Source organism: Silurus aristotelis (genome assembly GCF_946808225.1).
Source record: "Silurus aristotelis genome assembly, chromosome: 1".
NCBI classification, from domain to species: domain Eukaryota; kingdom Metazoa; phylum Chordata; class Actinopteri; order Siluriformes; family Siluridae; genus Silurus; species Silurus aristotelis.
Window position 1 is genome coordinate 39236660 of NC_139574.1, and position 15227 is coordinate 39251886.

Here is a 15227-nt window from a genome sequence, read left to right on the forward strand (position 1 = left end):
AACTGCATATTTCAGTTACAGTATATCCTGACAATTTTAGAAATGTAGCATTAACACTGATATAGTCAGAACTTTACATCCTGATGGCCCTGATAATGATCCTAAAACAAACAGTACATGTAGCAAGCATTCACACTCTATTCATATAGACTGCCTTCACACTAATAGCTATCATCAACACAGTAATCACCTGATAATGAACACACAAAAGAAGTCGTTAAGAGGATTATCCACCTGCCTCCTCTCTACACATGTGTGAACTACTTCAAGGTCAAAGTCAACCATTTACTTCATTGATAGAACCAAAAAGCAACACTTGGAGAAAAAAAACAACACAATTGTAATGACGCAATAAAAAAGCGCAGCAGCACACGGTTATCTGGATAAGAGCAACATGTCTGCGGTGTGCGGAGAGCGATTTGCAAAACATGCAATGCTGAAATTTCAAGAGGGGGTGTATCTGCAAAGAGTTTCTCCAAGTCGGGTTTAATTTATCACCTGAAATCCAAACATCCCGATTGCCTTCTAAATATGAGAAGAACGCGGCGCAGAAAAGTAAAGTCGATCCGAGCATGCGCACTCCGTCTATAGAGGACGTTTTTGAAAAGGCAGGAAAGTTTTCCAGTGATGTGCCAAGGCAAAAGGCATAACACACAAAAAGATGGAATTCATTGCCTTAGATCGGTGGTCTCTAGTGGCTCGACGGGTTGATCTTTGAAACAATCCCCATGGATCCCAAAAATAATAATTATTATAATATAATATTTATTACACGGCTCTTCTTAATGCTGTAGATTAGAACGTTCCATTTACTTGAATGGGCTTCCAAACGTTCGCCGGTCAATTATTTTCGTTTAACAGACCGTCGCTAATAATAATTGACTAATTAAATAATTGCCTGTCTGTCAATACTATGAATGGTAACAAATAAATAACAATAATTTATAATAATAAATAAAACACTTTTGTTATTCTTTGAATTGCAATGCATTGATTTTAGTGAGGTTAGTACACACTCATAGCCAGAAATGCAATGGTTCTAATAATTTACAATCTGTTCTTTCGGAGTTTCGGTTTTCAGTTTTGGCCCTGGGGGGGTTCCTCATTTTTGGTTTTTGGTTTCAGCCAAGAATTTTCATTTCGATGCATCCCTAAAATATTATTGTTGGTGTGGCCCTCTGACACAATTCAGGTTTCTCATGTGGCCCCTTGTAAAAATTAATTGCCCACCCCTGCTCTACATCTTCAAACTGCATCATGTAATAAAAAAAAAAGGAAAACAAAAAAACTTTACACTTTTTTAAAACTTTACAGAAGTGTTTGATTTACAAAATGCTAGCTAGTGATGTACATGCAGCCCCTTTTTACATCATTAGAATGCACAATTACTGTAGTGTACAGTACACTACACACACACATTTACAATTACTTAAATTATAATCTAAGAAACTCCTGGAACTAATAAGCAAAAAAAATGAACAGCGAAGCAGGAGGAACCTGGGAATAATAATAAAAATAATAATTCAAACGTTTAATAACAGGGGCTTCAATGTCGGTTATATATATAATGCAGATACTTGAAACAAATTGGAGGATGAACGCTGCCAATATTGATAGTAAACAAAAACAAAATGGCTTGATAAAGTAATTAATGTGCCAAATAAAAATATTACATAAAAAGGAAAGTAATTATTAAACAATAAGATTGGAAATAAAAGGGAAAATTAAATAATAGTGCTTATTTTAAATTAAAACTGAAAATGATAAATATTGATCTATGTCAATGTATAATAAAATAAGTTGGTAAAGTTTATTTTTTGGGATGCTGTATTTGGCACAATAATTAATCAAGCCATGTTTTTATTTCTTTTTTTATTACCAATGAAGGCAGGATCCATCTTCAATAGTTACATCCATCATAGGATGAATGATCTTACTGGCTGAGCTTCTGAGCTTGTGTTAGCCAGTGTTTCAGTACATAAGCTAGTGAATGTGTGTGAGAATGAAGAAATGACTGAATGTATTGAAGTCCTCTGGACTACATAAAATCTTATACAAATTGTGGGAAATGATAGAACAAAACTAAACAAGCCACGAGTACAATAACATTGCAGTTACATCAGAAAAAACAGTTGCTCTATTTACTCACCACAAACAATAATGAAGGGTGTTGGTGGCACTTTCTCCATCTGAACATCCTCTGCAAGGCTTGTCGTCTCAACACAGTGGAACAGAAGCTCTTCCTTCTCATCAAAATGAGCCAGTAAAAGAAGCAGCATCTCAATGAGTTCTTGGGAGCAACCACTGGACTGACCTCTTTCAGTCTGAAGCTTGAGAAGAGCGTTCTGGACTCGTTTGCTTTTTTGTGCATCAACATATCTCAGGAACTTTAACAGACGTGCCCCTTTTTTGTCTACATTGGCAAGGAAGGTTTCCATCAGATTCACACCAGTCAGCTCTTGGAAATGTGCTGGCATACCAACTTCATTGAAGAGAAAGGGCCATTCCTGGCATAGTTTCTGGATGCTTGTCCCTTTGTTGATGTCTTTACGCTGGGTGTAATAGGTGCACTTGACTAGTTCTTTCACAACATCTGTACTGTAGTTCTTCTTAAATATCTTCATTTCTTCTTTTTTTTCAAGCTGACTCTCCACAGTCTCCGAGAGTGGCAAATGCTTTGGCTCCATCTAATGCATCCATAGGTGTCTTGAACACTTGCTTTTTGTTCGGTAGGTAACTCTTTCCTGAAGTTGCTTCACCAGAGAATGATATCCTGGTCCAATAACGTTGCTATCGATCACATCTTACAGAGACTTTGGATACCTGGCCACCATCCTTTTTGCTATCTCGGTTATGGTGTGTTTGATTGGATTCTTGCAAATCTTCATCACTTCAGGGACCACGATCCTTACCATTTCTCTTCGTTGTCTTGCACTAGGTCTTTTCTGTCTTTCCAAGTTCTGTATTAACTCCTCAGGGAGCCTCTGCCATGGTATTTCAAATCGCTCTAAGCAGTTTGGTATTAACGGTGTACAGATTCCTGAAGATGATGAAGAGGTGGATGATGCTGGTGAAGAAGAAATTGATGGTGCAGAGGGAAAGACAACCACTGGAGATGAATGCACAGATTTTGGTGTTGAAGTCCCGGAGACTAAAAAGAAGATATGAAATTGATATGATTTTTCTGTTTTGCTAAATTAAAATTTTTTTTAAACAGCCCCCTATTGCATAATAACATTTATTTATTCAGGAAATAATGATGATCACATCATCATTAGACTCTTAAAAATTCATATTCTAACCTTAACACCATGTTAACAAGTGTGCCATTGGGTGGTGTGGTGACATTGTTCTATACTCACTATTTTGGGTCCAGGCAGGAACCATTCTTCGGGCTTGTATGGGCTTTAACACTGGCAGCAAATCGTTTTCTGTGATGTACTTTAAATCATCTGTGGTTGTCGCACCAAGTGTTTTCAAAGTATCTTCAATGGACTTAACAAGTTGATCAGAAAGGTCCGGAAGCACTCCTGCTATCGCATCCCCTATGTTCTTTAGCAGCTGTGATTCAGCCATATCTGTGAAGACACACAAACAAAGAGTTTGGTCTCTGGTCTAATGAAATTAAGGCATTCAGTCTGACAAGATGCTGTGCTTTAGTGGAATAATCTGGTAACCATTTTTCACATAAGATGACAATGGCTACAAGTCAATCAGTTCACTGATGAGTCTGCACTCTGTCTTTTTTTACTGAGTACATGTGGTAGTAAGAAATCAATTCAGCATCATAAACTCTCATGAGAAAATGAAGATCTGAATCATCCTTAACAATAATCAGCAGAAGTTCACCAAACTCCACTGACTCATCTTACTTCATGACAAAAAACTGGCCCTTCCTGTAAACAAGCCTGATGAGAGGGCCAAATTTTAGGATCAGCCCTGGATAATGTTGTAAGTAATGGTGTTTAGGTTTTAAGTTGGTATTAGGAAACAATGCCTTTCTGGTTTCCAAATATTCTTGGATAAGAGCATCCAGATAAGTAACCTGGGCCTTGAAAATTTGCTGAGCACAAATGAAGTCAACTATGTCCTTGAGCTGCAACGTTAACTGCCAGACATCATCTTGAGGGTTCTGCACTTTGTCTCCAATTATTAGAGGTAAAAGTCTCAAGAAGTTCCAATTTTGAACAGCTTGTCCACTAAGTTTCAATGTTTTTGGACTGACCTCACAAAGCTTGGATAAAGTATCTGTTCCTTTGTATTTAAATTGCTTGATGCGTCTGTTCAGAACTGTGTAAGTGAACCATTTATTTGTGCAGATGAAATATCTGAGGTAAAGAGCACGATCGTATGAGAGGACACCCTCAAAAATGTCATGACCAAGACATGGGGGCATGCCAGGTGTGCAAACATCAAAGTTTTGTAAAGAATTAAACACAGACCTGAACTTTATCCCCTGTTCTTCTGACACGTCTTCTCTTTCCAGCTGTTCTGTGCCAGATCTATAGGTTTCTGGAGTCCTCTGGGGTCTCGTAAGTGGGAATATAACTGGGCAGCGACAATCTTTTTTAAAATCTGAGACATAAATGGGAGATTTGAAATGGGTCTGTAATTCGATAGTGTGTTTGGATCCAGATTAGGTTTCTTAATGAGGGGCTTAATAACTGATAACTTGAGGGCTTTATGGACGTGACCTAAAGATAGTGAGGAGTTAATAATATTGAGAAGAGGCTCACCAGCTGTATGTAACACTTCCTTCAATAGATGAGTTGGAATGGGATCTAACTGACATGTTGTTGATTTAGCTTTGGTAATAACATCATACAGCTCTTCCTGTCCTGTACATGTAAAACAGTGTAGTTGTGGAGTTGTAGGTGAGATAATGTCAGGAGATGCTGTCAGAGGTTGGACCTCCACAATTGTTTTTCTAATGTTATCTATTTTTTCAGTGAAGAAATTCATAAAGTCGTCACTACTAAACTGTGATGGAACACATTTTTCAGATCCCTGATTTGTAGTTAATTTAGCTACTGTACTGAAAAGGAACCTGGGATTGTTTTTGTTGTTTTCTATGAGTTTGCTCAGGTGTTCAGCTCTAGCAGCTTTTAGCGCCTGTCTGTAGCTGAGCATACTGTCTTTATACGCAATTCTAAATACCTCCAATTTAGTTTTCCTCCATTTTCTCTCCAGATTACGTGCTGTTCTCTTTAGGGCATGCGTATGACTATTATACCAAGGTGCAGGTGCTTGTTCTCGAACCTTTTTTAACCGGATGGGGCAACAGTGTCTAATGTGCTAGTGAGGATAAGGTCTATGTTGTTAGTCATTTCATCAAGATTATTAGCAGTTATGGGTTTAGTGAGAAATTGAGATAAATCAGGCAGGTTATTTATGAATCTGTCCTTAGTGGTCTGAACAATAGTCCTACCAAGTCGATAAAGTGGTGAAACACGGCTAATCTGCTCTACCGGTAGTGTGTACAGTATGAGGTAATGGTCTGTGATGTCATCACTCTGAGGTAAAATATCTATATCAGTGACGTCTGCTCCGTGGGATATTATTAAGTCTAGTGTGTGGTTAAAACGATGAGTTGGTCTGGTGACGTTTTGTTTAACCCCAAAAGAGTTTAATAAGTCGACAAATGATAATCCTAGAGCATCGTTTACATCATCTACATGAATATTAAAATCTCCTACAAGCAGCACTTTATCATTGTGATCATCTCATTTACAATCAGTGCTTTGGGTGCAAGTGATCTGATGTTTAAAAGACCAAACTTTAGAACTTTTTGGTGTTTGCTTATCTGGCATTTTTCAGTTTTAACTGCAATAAGATTATTTCTGGATCTTGTGTATTTAATTCTTGGTTTTACTACATGAGGAATAGATACGGTTTCTATAAACTGGACTGTGTGTGAACTTGTAACTATTTGGTTTCTTGTATAAATGTTCTCATAGACGTAAATTTCCTGATGTCTTACCAGTCAGATGGTGTGAAGTATCCTAGAGATGTTATCTGATAGCACTGCTGCTCCAACTCTGCTGAGGTGCAGGCCATCAGGGCGGAAGAACCTCGGACGCTTCCAGAAACAGTTCCAGTTATTAATAAAGAGAAGTTTGTGCTCTCGACACCATGACTGTAACCATTCATTTAGTGCAAAGAGTCTACTAAACTTCTCAGCCCCTCGCTGGTAAGTGGGAAGAGGTCCTGACACTATGATCCTCGTTGTGGGTGATGTGCTGCGTACCGTCTCCACCAGGATCCTGAAATCCCTCTTTAAGATCTCCGTTTGCCTCAGCCGGGTGTCGTTCGTTCCGGCATGAAGAACAACCGCTGCGAAGTTCTCGTTCAGGATCGCGGGTACCTGCGCAGCGACATCGAGAACACGAGCACCAGGAAAACAGCGAGTGTGCACCTTACCTTTGTCTCCGGTAGCGCGGACATGCCGGACGATGGAATCTCCAAGAATCACAGTATGACATTCCGCGGAGATTTCATCCATGGTTTCATCCACGTCATGACCTGCCCCATCCTGCTGCCACCTAAAAAGATAAATAAATAACAACAATCTGCACTTACTTTATCTTTAATAAGAATTTACAGTAAATATATTTACAAATAAATACATAAATAAAATATAAAAATAAATAATAATAAATTGGCAATTCACACAACAAACAAATTAAATACATTTTTCAGTATGCACACACACACACACACACACACACACACACACACACACACACACACACACACACACACACATTTAAATCGCTATCTCTCTAATCACACTTAATTCCTCCAGGATTAATTACAGGTTGGGTGACCTCTAACCCCTCGTGTGGTGCTGATGTTCCTCCTCAGAAGTCCGTCTGCTGCCTGAAGTCTCAGCTCCACCCTCTTCAGGTCATCAGACTTCATCAGGGCTGTTAATTAAACAAAACCTATGTTTATCTACACTTATGATACCAGGACGAGAAAAAAACCCTTTGAAGATGTTCTTCTTAAAGGCAACATTTGTGCTGGTTTAGAAATAAAACTGCATCAAGTCTACCCACCAACACACTGCTTTTTACAGCACAAACACAAACACTTTTCTCTTTTCTGATCAGACGAGCTGCTATTTGAGTTCACTGACAATGTTCTTATACTAACAAATGAAATTGATCACAGTATGATTTTTAACCCATATTGATTATTGCACATTTTTAAAAGCCCTCTGTAACAACCAGCCAAAAATATGCCGAGTCAAGCGATTAGATCAGCCATAAACAATAGTATTTCAAAGCAATTTTCAAGCGAAATGATTTCATAAAATAACTATGCTGTCACTTTTACTCAGCTCTTCTATTATTATTACTCAAGTAGTAGAAAATCTACTGCCCACTGGATCCTGTTTGGTCCAGATCTTCCAGTGGAGTCTAAATCTAGTGTGCAGCCAACAGCTCACCTGCTCAGTAATGAAGTTGTTCCCATCCACGGTTTCAGGAAAAAAATCAGCCCAGCTCAGTTTAGAGTCCCTCCATAAGGCCTCCACTTCCTTTTGGCTCTAAAGTGAAGAAAAACACAGCAATGACTTGAACAAAAAAGAACCTTTTTCAACTAGTATGACAAAACACTTTCCTTTTTTCAGTCATATTCTATAGAAGATCTCACAGCTCACCATTTGTTTGCAGAGAAGGTTCAATATTTCTGCAAATAATATGCCGGCTCTTGCCACAGGAAGTAGTGGTTTGCTAAATTCACTGGAATTCACAAGAAATCAACAATTAAAAACAAACACCAACTTCCTTTCCAGCAAAAAATGTATATGTATAGTCTCAAATGTAACTGTAAATACATGAATAATTCTCTCAAAGAGATTCCTCCTTCCCGAAGCACAGGATTAACGAGCTCCGCTATGTACTGCCATACATAAGGAATGTCAATCGCCATATCATCTGCTATCTCGAGGGTTTCTGAGAACCTGTGTAAACAAGGATAGATAAGAAAATGGGGGGAAAGACAGCAAAAAGAAAACACAGACAAAAGTCTTAATAAAGGATTCTGATTCTCATAAAGTTCTCTAAAAAATGACCAAATGTAAACGCAAGCGTATTCATAATAATGCTACAATAACCCCATTGGGTGTAAATATGTCATCAAGCTGTGGACATCTCATGACGCAGACAGTAGTGTCTCTGGCGCCAGTGGGAGACGGAGCTGTGTGGTGCAGGAATGTCACTCACCCTTTAAAAAACTGAGATGTGGAGAGGATCCCAGCCTGCAGCAGCTGATGGAACAGATGACCCATGTGGTCACGTGTGATCTGGTTTCGCTCCAGCGTGGTCTCCACACCCACCCGAACAAAAACGTACAGCATCCCGCCCTGGTCCAGTTCCTCCACGCAATGCAAGGCCTCCTGCACACGAACCCACCACGATTATGTGACGCAGTAACACGATAATAACCGATGTGTATTCAACTAAATGTGATCATAAGACACTGCATGAGATCATTACTTTGTGATCATTTATGTGTAGAAACTCCTCGATAATGGATTTAGAGCGTTTCTCCATTTCCTCCTCTGATAGCGCAGGCTTGTTTGTAGTCGAGTCTGGCACTGTGTCGAGTTTTACTGAAACACAAGAGACATGATGTGTCATGACTAAAAATGCTGATGCATTAAACTGAATTAAGTTTCAACAACACCTACAATCACAACCTGCTTTGAATATTTTCACAACATGAACACAGGAGAGAGCTGAAAAAGGACACAGACTACATTCACTACAGACTCACCTGATGCTCCGGATGTGGCTCTAGCGCTAGTTTCTCCATTGCAGCCGTTCTTCCAGTTCAGCCGTCGTCCCCCGAAATTCCGTCCCAAATAAATCTTATTATCTGCTGGTAACTACACACAAACACAATTCAGTTTAAATAACAATGCTTCTTATAAACCTGGTAGAAAAACATGTACTTTAACAGATTGCCAGTTTTGAAGTAGAATTCCATAACATTACTTAAATTGTGTGAATTGTGTAACTCGAGTAATTCAAATACAAAAAAGCATCGAGGCAAATAACTTGGCTTAGTCTATTTAACTACACACAGAGCACCGTGTTTCCCCACGGACCATTCTTACTGATGCACCACCCGCTAAACTCTGAACAGGTAACACAGAAGACGCTGCAGAATGAAAAATGGAAGAACGGGAGGAGAAAACAGCGAGGGCTGAGGAGAAGATCCAGGCCAAAGAAAACGAAAAATGTTTCAAAAGTTTTTTATTAAAAGAGGAATGAAGCAGCTCTCCTATAGCTCTAAATCCACAAACATTTGGGGGATTTCTAACGCTTAGTTCAGGCAACTCTTAAAGGTTAATACTTTTCAACTACGTAAATCGTTTCACCAGCAGGTTTGAGTTCATCTACATCTCAAGCTTTAAATGCTGACTGAAATAGTTCAAGCTTGCATTTGAAAAGCATGTTTCTGCACATGTAAAGTCAGTACCTTGTTGATTTTAGGGATCTTGTTGGGGTCTATTGTAATGTTCATGCTCACAGTGTTCATGGTCTCATGACTCGGAAATACTGTAGAAGAAACAAGAAATAACAACAAAAAGTTGCAGTGCATTGGTTAAGTGCTGTGAAAAGAAAGGGGACTAAGCTGTAAAAAGGATTAGTCTAGAACACATATGCCCTCTATAACCTCGCCTATTCATGCCCGTGGATCGTAGCTTTTCTTGAACTTTTCTTTGCTCCTCCTGCTCCTAAAATTTGGCATCCATGTGGATATTTTCAATGGTCTTCGGTCCTTCTACAACTCTCCGTGATACCCAGTTGTGCTGAAACGAGGAATCGGACACGTCATTCACTGTTTTCTTTTCATTTCATTATGTACTACTGTTAAATATAAGCACGAATGCACATCTAGTAGGCAAACAAACAAGTTCACTGACCAGGCGCAGGTCAATGACATCATGGAGCATAAAGTGAACACGTGATGAGGTTTTTCCCCTTCACAATTCCTTCCATCTTTTTAAAGTACATATCCATTTGTACCTGAAGGAGGAATAAAATTAGGCAACAATTCAGCAGTCGTGCTCCAATACCTATTCTACTGTTCCAATAGTTCCAATAGAAGTACTTTAGGAAACATGTTTAATAGAAGATATTTACAGCTCTCAGACGTGACAAGTTGTTAAAAGCAGATGTTCACTGGCGTTTCATAAACATTTCATCGGTTACACTTGGAACAGCTGTTCGAATATTAAACAACAGGAAGCACACTTTTTATGTAATATAGCTCTAGCAATTTCTCCAAGCCTCTTTGTATTGGTCTATAAATTATAAGCAAGTGCTCTGTTAACATGTGCAATGAAAATGCTCTACAATGGCGTCTTTGGTTGTTTACCTTGGCCTTCTTAAAGTCCATCTCTTTGCCGGCGGTCGTGAGGAGAATAGAGAGGCACTCGAGACTTTCCTCGTCATTTTGTTTCAGCAGTTTTACCACGCAGTTATAAATGATGGACTCGGTCAACATCCGCAACTTAAACAGCTCCCCGATGAACTTGACGTTACCCTTGGTTTTTCTGCGAGCTTTGTTTTTCGCCTCCTCCAGCTCGTCCTGAAGCCTCTCACGATTACTGTCCTCAATCGTTATAATCATTAAAACTAAAAAATACAAATATTACACATGAAGATACCATAGAAATTTTACAGAAGGACGGGTTCAAGCCTGATAACAGATTATCCACTTGAAGCTTCATTTGCAAATTCAGTAGATTTTTATTTTATTCTGTGGGAAAAATGAAGAAAAAAGCCCTCTTGAGAGAAACGATGCTTACTGAAACAGCTGCTTCCAGTTCCTGCTGTTTTTTCTCAAGGACATCGTTGCTCGTTTTGTCCTTTTTAAACTCTTACTGACACTGGTTTAGCAGCAGCATTCAAAAATTCACATTGCTTTTGGGTTTTTTGGCTATGGGCACATTTAACTAAAAATCAAAATAAGAAGAAAATTCCACAGTCAGAACACACAACATCAGCAACACACATCATCAGCACGACTGTATATAAATAATATCTCCATTCAACACACCGATTTATTGCACAGACAGCGAGTGTGAAATGTAAATCTTTCTGCAACGACAGTGTGCAACTGCAGAGTCATGTGCTAACCTCAGTTTTTTGTGTTTCAGGGTCCTCTGTGGAATTCCTTCTTTTCATGGAAGGCTTCCAGGCATCCTCAGCCTTCTTCATCTCCACCTCTTCATTCATAGGCACATTCAAGAGGAACTTGCAGGGTGGAGGCCCCCTCCAAATTGCATTCGGCTGCTAAAAGGGCAAACGTTATAAAGCCAAAAAAAAGAAGGCAAAATATTTGAGATATTACTGATATCATTTATATATTACTGATGATCTGTGAAACAATATTCCTTATTTGGTTTTAAATAAAGCCCCCATGTCAGGAGGCTTACCTTGTGTAGCACCACATCAGGTATGGGTGGAAGCCCCTCTGGCTTCTGCACACAATCAGGCATGAACTGGATGCTCAAAAGAAAGTTTCTACTATATTGTATCCTCTTATTCTCCATCTCTGGCTCTGAGGAAGGAACGAGCAAAAGCAGACATGAAAAGTAGTGAAAAACATGATGAAGTGTGTGAGAAAACGTTACTCATGACTCGATTACAATGAAAGTCAAAGGGCAGTTGTGGGAAAAAGGAAGGATTATGTGAGATTTTTATACGGCATTACCAAAAGATAATATTGCATATTGAAATTTAAAGATGTCTAATTCTTTTATTTGTAGAAAACGTATTTAAAAAGTACGGGTCTTATTTCTAAAAGTACGGATTTGTTCTTTCAGGCTACTTTTGTAGTCAACACCGTTTAACATGCACAACAGTTTAACAATTTGCAATACGTCTTAATTAAAACATGTTGGAAAATGCTGGACTACACGTTTAATTTAGTCACATTGTAAAAGATTTTGACCAATTAAAATCCAGTGCAGGGACAGCGACGAGCCCTTCCCCGAGCAAGATGGCGCCGGTGAGGTCGGCTGCCGTCACGACTGCTCCGGCTACGTTTTCTCTTTTTTTGTTTATTTTATACTTTTATTTAAGTAGTTACACTTCCATCTACACAAGATGGACATCATTAGATATGACAGAGACACTCTTATATCTATTGGTGTACAATGCACTCACCTTTCGCCGTTTTTAAACCCGGACCCATGCTGGCCGAGCGAGATCCTGAGGGTGAACAAAGGACGCGACCCGTACCGGCGTCCGCGAGGGAAACAAGCCGGCGTCAGGAACAGGCTGAGGGCACGCGCACACCGCGCTCCCTTACCTAGTATCCTGTTAGCCAACGTCCAGTCACTGGAGAACAAGCTCGACGACCTCAGGGCAAGGGTCAAGTCAAGACATTCGGGACTGCAACCTTCTCTGCTTCACCGCGCCATCCAGCCGGCCGAGTTCTTCTCGGTTTACCGCATGGACAGAACACTGGAGTCGGGGAAGTCAAGAGGAGGTGGAGTGTGTCTGATGGTGAACAACCACTGGTGCGACAGCGCGAGCATCGTTCCTCTTTCACGCTCCTGCACACCAAATCTGGAACTACTGACCATCAAATGTCGGCCCTTCTATCTACCTCGGGAATTCAGTTGGGTCATTGTCAGTGCCGTTTATATTCCACCTCATGCGGACACGGACACTGCAGTATGGGATTTACACGAGACAATAACTCTTCACCAAACACAGCATCGGGACGCTGCGCTCATTGTGGTCGGAGATTTCAACAGTGCCAACCTCAAGCGCGCACTCCCGAACTTTCATCAGCACATCACCTGCCCTACCAGGGGCGAAAGAACACTGGACCACTGTTACACGCCATTCAAGAACAGCTACAAGGCACAATCACGTCCACCGTTTGGGAAATCGGACCATGCCGCCATCTTCCTCATGCCTGTTTACAAACAAAGGCTGAAACAGAAAGCTCCGGTTCAGAGGGAGGTCGCGTGCTGGACTGACCAATCGGTGGCCGCTCTGCAGGACGCTTTGGATGACGCAGACTGGGACATGTTCCGGCGCAGCTCTGATGACGTCAACATGTTTACGGAAGCGGTTGTGGGATTCATCGGGAAACCAGCTGATGATACAGTGCAGAAAACCACTATCAGAACGTTTCCCAACCAGAAGCCGTGGGTGGATAAAACTATCCGCGACGCTCTGAGATCCCGCTCCGCTGCCTACAACACGGGGCTCGCCACCGGGGACATGGACGAGTACAAGGCTGCGTCTTACAGTGTTCGCAGAGCGGTGAAGGAAGCAAAGCGGCGCTACGGGAGGAAACTAGAGTCACAGTTTCAACATGGTGGCTCTAGGAACCTGTGGCAGGGACTAAGAACAATAACGGACTATAAAACACCATCTTCTAAAATGGTGAATGCGGACGCTTCTCTGGCAGACGAGCTAAACACCTTTTACGCTCGTTTCGAGGCTGCAGCTAACCACGCTAGCGGCACAACCAGCGTGCACGCCGAGAGAGCCGGAGAGGTAAACACGTTTACCATCTCGGAGCATGACGTGAGGAGGGCTTTCAAGAGAGTGAATACCAGGAAGGCAGCAGGACCAGATGGCATCACAGGCCGGGTTCTGAAAGCCTGCGCTGACCAGCTAGCACCGGTGTTCACTGAGATATTCAACCTCTCACTGGAACAGTCTGTTGTCCCCTCATGTTTCAAACAGTCCACCATTGTTCCTGTCCTGAAGAAACCCCAGCCCGCCTGCCTTAACGACTACCGCCCTGTAGCCTTGACCTCAGTAGTGATGAAGTACTTCGAGAGACTGGTCAGAGACTTCATCACTGCATCACTACCAGACACACTGGACCCACTACAGTTTGCGTACCGTCAGAACCGCTCTACTGAGGACGCCATTGCTCATCTTCTCCACACCACGATGAGCCACCTGGACCAAAGAAATGGGAATTATGCAAAGATGTTGTTCGTGGACTACAGTTCAGCGTTTAACACCATAATTCCCTCCACACTCACCTCTAAGTTGGAGGTCCTGGGACTCAGCCAGCCGCTGTGTCAATGGATCTCTAACTTCCTGACAGACAGACCACAAGCCGTACGGGTGGGAAAACACACCTCATCCACCCTCACCCTCAGCACTGGCGCCCCCCAGGGTTGTGTTCTGAGCCCCCTGCTTTACTCAATGTACACACATGACTGTGTGGCCACTTCCAACTCCACCACCATCATCAAGTTTGCTGACGACACTGTTGTGGTGGGTCTGATCTCGAACAACGACGAGACGGTCTACCTACAGGAGGTTAAAAACCTGGAGAGATGGTGCCAGGAGAACAACCTTCTCCTGAACGTCAGCAAGACTAAGGAGTTGATCGTGGACTTCAGCACAAAGCGGGAGCGGTCATACCAACCTATAAACATCAGCGGGACCCCAGTGGAGAGAGTGGACAGTTTCCGGTACCTTGGTGTTAACATCACACAGGATCTGTCTTGGTCCTGTCACACCAACACCCTGGTGAAGAAGGCCCGGCAGCGTCTGTACCATCTGAGACGCTTAAGGGACTTTAAACTTCCCTCTCAGGTGCTTAAGACTTTCTACACTTGCACCATTGAGAGCGTCCTGACGGGTAGCATCACTTCCTGGTTCGGGAACAGCACCATGCAGGACAGACGAGCCCTCCAGAGGGTGGTGCGTTCAGCTGAACGTACCATCCACACTGAGCTCCCTAACCTGCAGGACATCTATAGCACGCGGTGCAGGACCAGAGCCAGGAAGATTATGAAGGACCTCAGCCATCCCAACAATGGACTCTTTTCTCTGTTGCGTTCAGGAAAACGCTTCCGCTCCCTGAAAGCGAACACAGAGAGAATGAGGAGGAGCTTCTTCCCGCAGGCAATCCAGTGTTTAAACCAGGAAACACCCAGGATCTAGAACTGGCCCACTCTCTCCACCATCATCATCACACTTCTCTGTACATATATTCACCTTCGCACCACGTCACTTTAAAACATATCTCACCGTTCGCACCACGACACTTTAAACTCTGGACTTGCACAGCACAGTGCGCTTTTTATTTTATTCATACCACATGGACCATATTGCACCATATTGCACATGGACACTTTACGGACCTTTACACCACACCATACCGCACACGGACACTTTATGGACAACCCACCACAATTGCCTATTGTTTACATATTGTTT

The 15227-nt window shown here is 41.7% G+C and overlaps 3 protein-coding genes across 9 annotated transcripts in view; 1 reads left to right on the plus strand and 2 right to left on the minus strand.

Annotated features, from left to right (window-relative positions):
• The window catches only part of LOC310725198 (uncharacterized protein), a 69915-nt gene that overhangs the window by 21593 nt on the left and 33095 nt on the right, over positions 1 to 15227 (plus strand). The gene's annotated exons all lie outside the window — the stretch shown is intronic.
• LOC310724584 (uncharacterized protein) overlaps positions 3363 to 15227 on the minus strand; it is a 171319-nt gene continuing 159454 nt past the window's right edge. For 3 of the 7 annotated variants that reach the window (XM_083538831.1, XM_083538833.1, XM_083538832.1), the window contains exons 4-6: positions 5981 to 6364; positions 4443 to 4548; positions 3363 to 3578 (exon numbers count right to left, since the gene is read on the minus strand). In XM_083538831.1, the coding sequence (XP_083394957.1) occupies positions 5984 to 6364 (381 nt within the window). In that variant the 3' untranslated portion in view covers positions 3363 to 3578; positions 4443 to 4548; positions 5981 to 5983. Of the gene's footprint in view, positions 3579 to 4442; positions 4549 to 5959; positions 6365 to 15227 lie in introns of all 7 variants that reach the window. The other 4 variants (XM_083538837.1, XM_083538836.1, XM_083538835.1 and 1 more) reach the window with 3 other exon arrangements.
• LOC310724568 (eukaryotic translation initiation factor 4 gamma 3-like) overlaps positions 6834 to 15227 on the minus strand; it is an 82715-nt gene continuing 74321 nt past the window's right edge. Inside the window, exons 2-7 of the mRNA XM_083538797.1 lie at positions 10393 to 10629; positions 8229 to 8401; positions 7841 to 7966; positions 7664 to 7745; positions 7451 to 7549; positions 6834 to 6926 (exon numbers count right to left, since the gene is read on the minus strand). Of these exons, the coding sequence (XP_083394923.1) occupies positions 6921 to 6926; positions 7451 to 7549; positions 7664 to 7745; positions 7841 to 7966; positions 8229 to 8401; positions 10393 to 10629 (723 nt within the window). The 3' untranslated portion in view covers positions 6834 to 6920. The remainder of the gene's footprint in view (positions 6927 to 7450; positions 7550 to 7663; positions 7746 to 7840; positions 7967 to 8228; positions 8402 to 10392; positions 10630 to 15227) is intronic.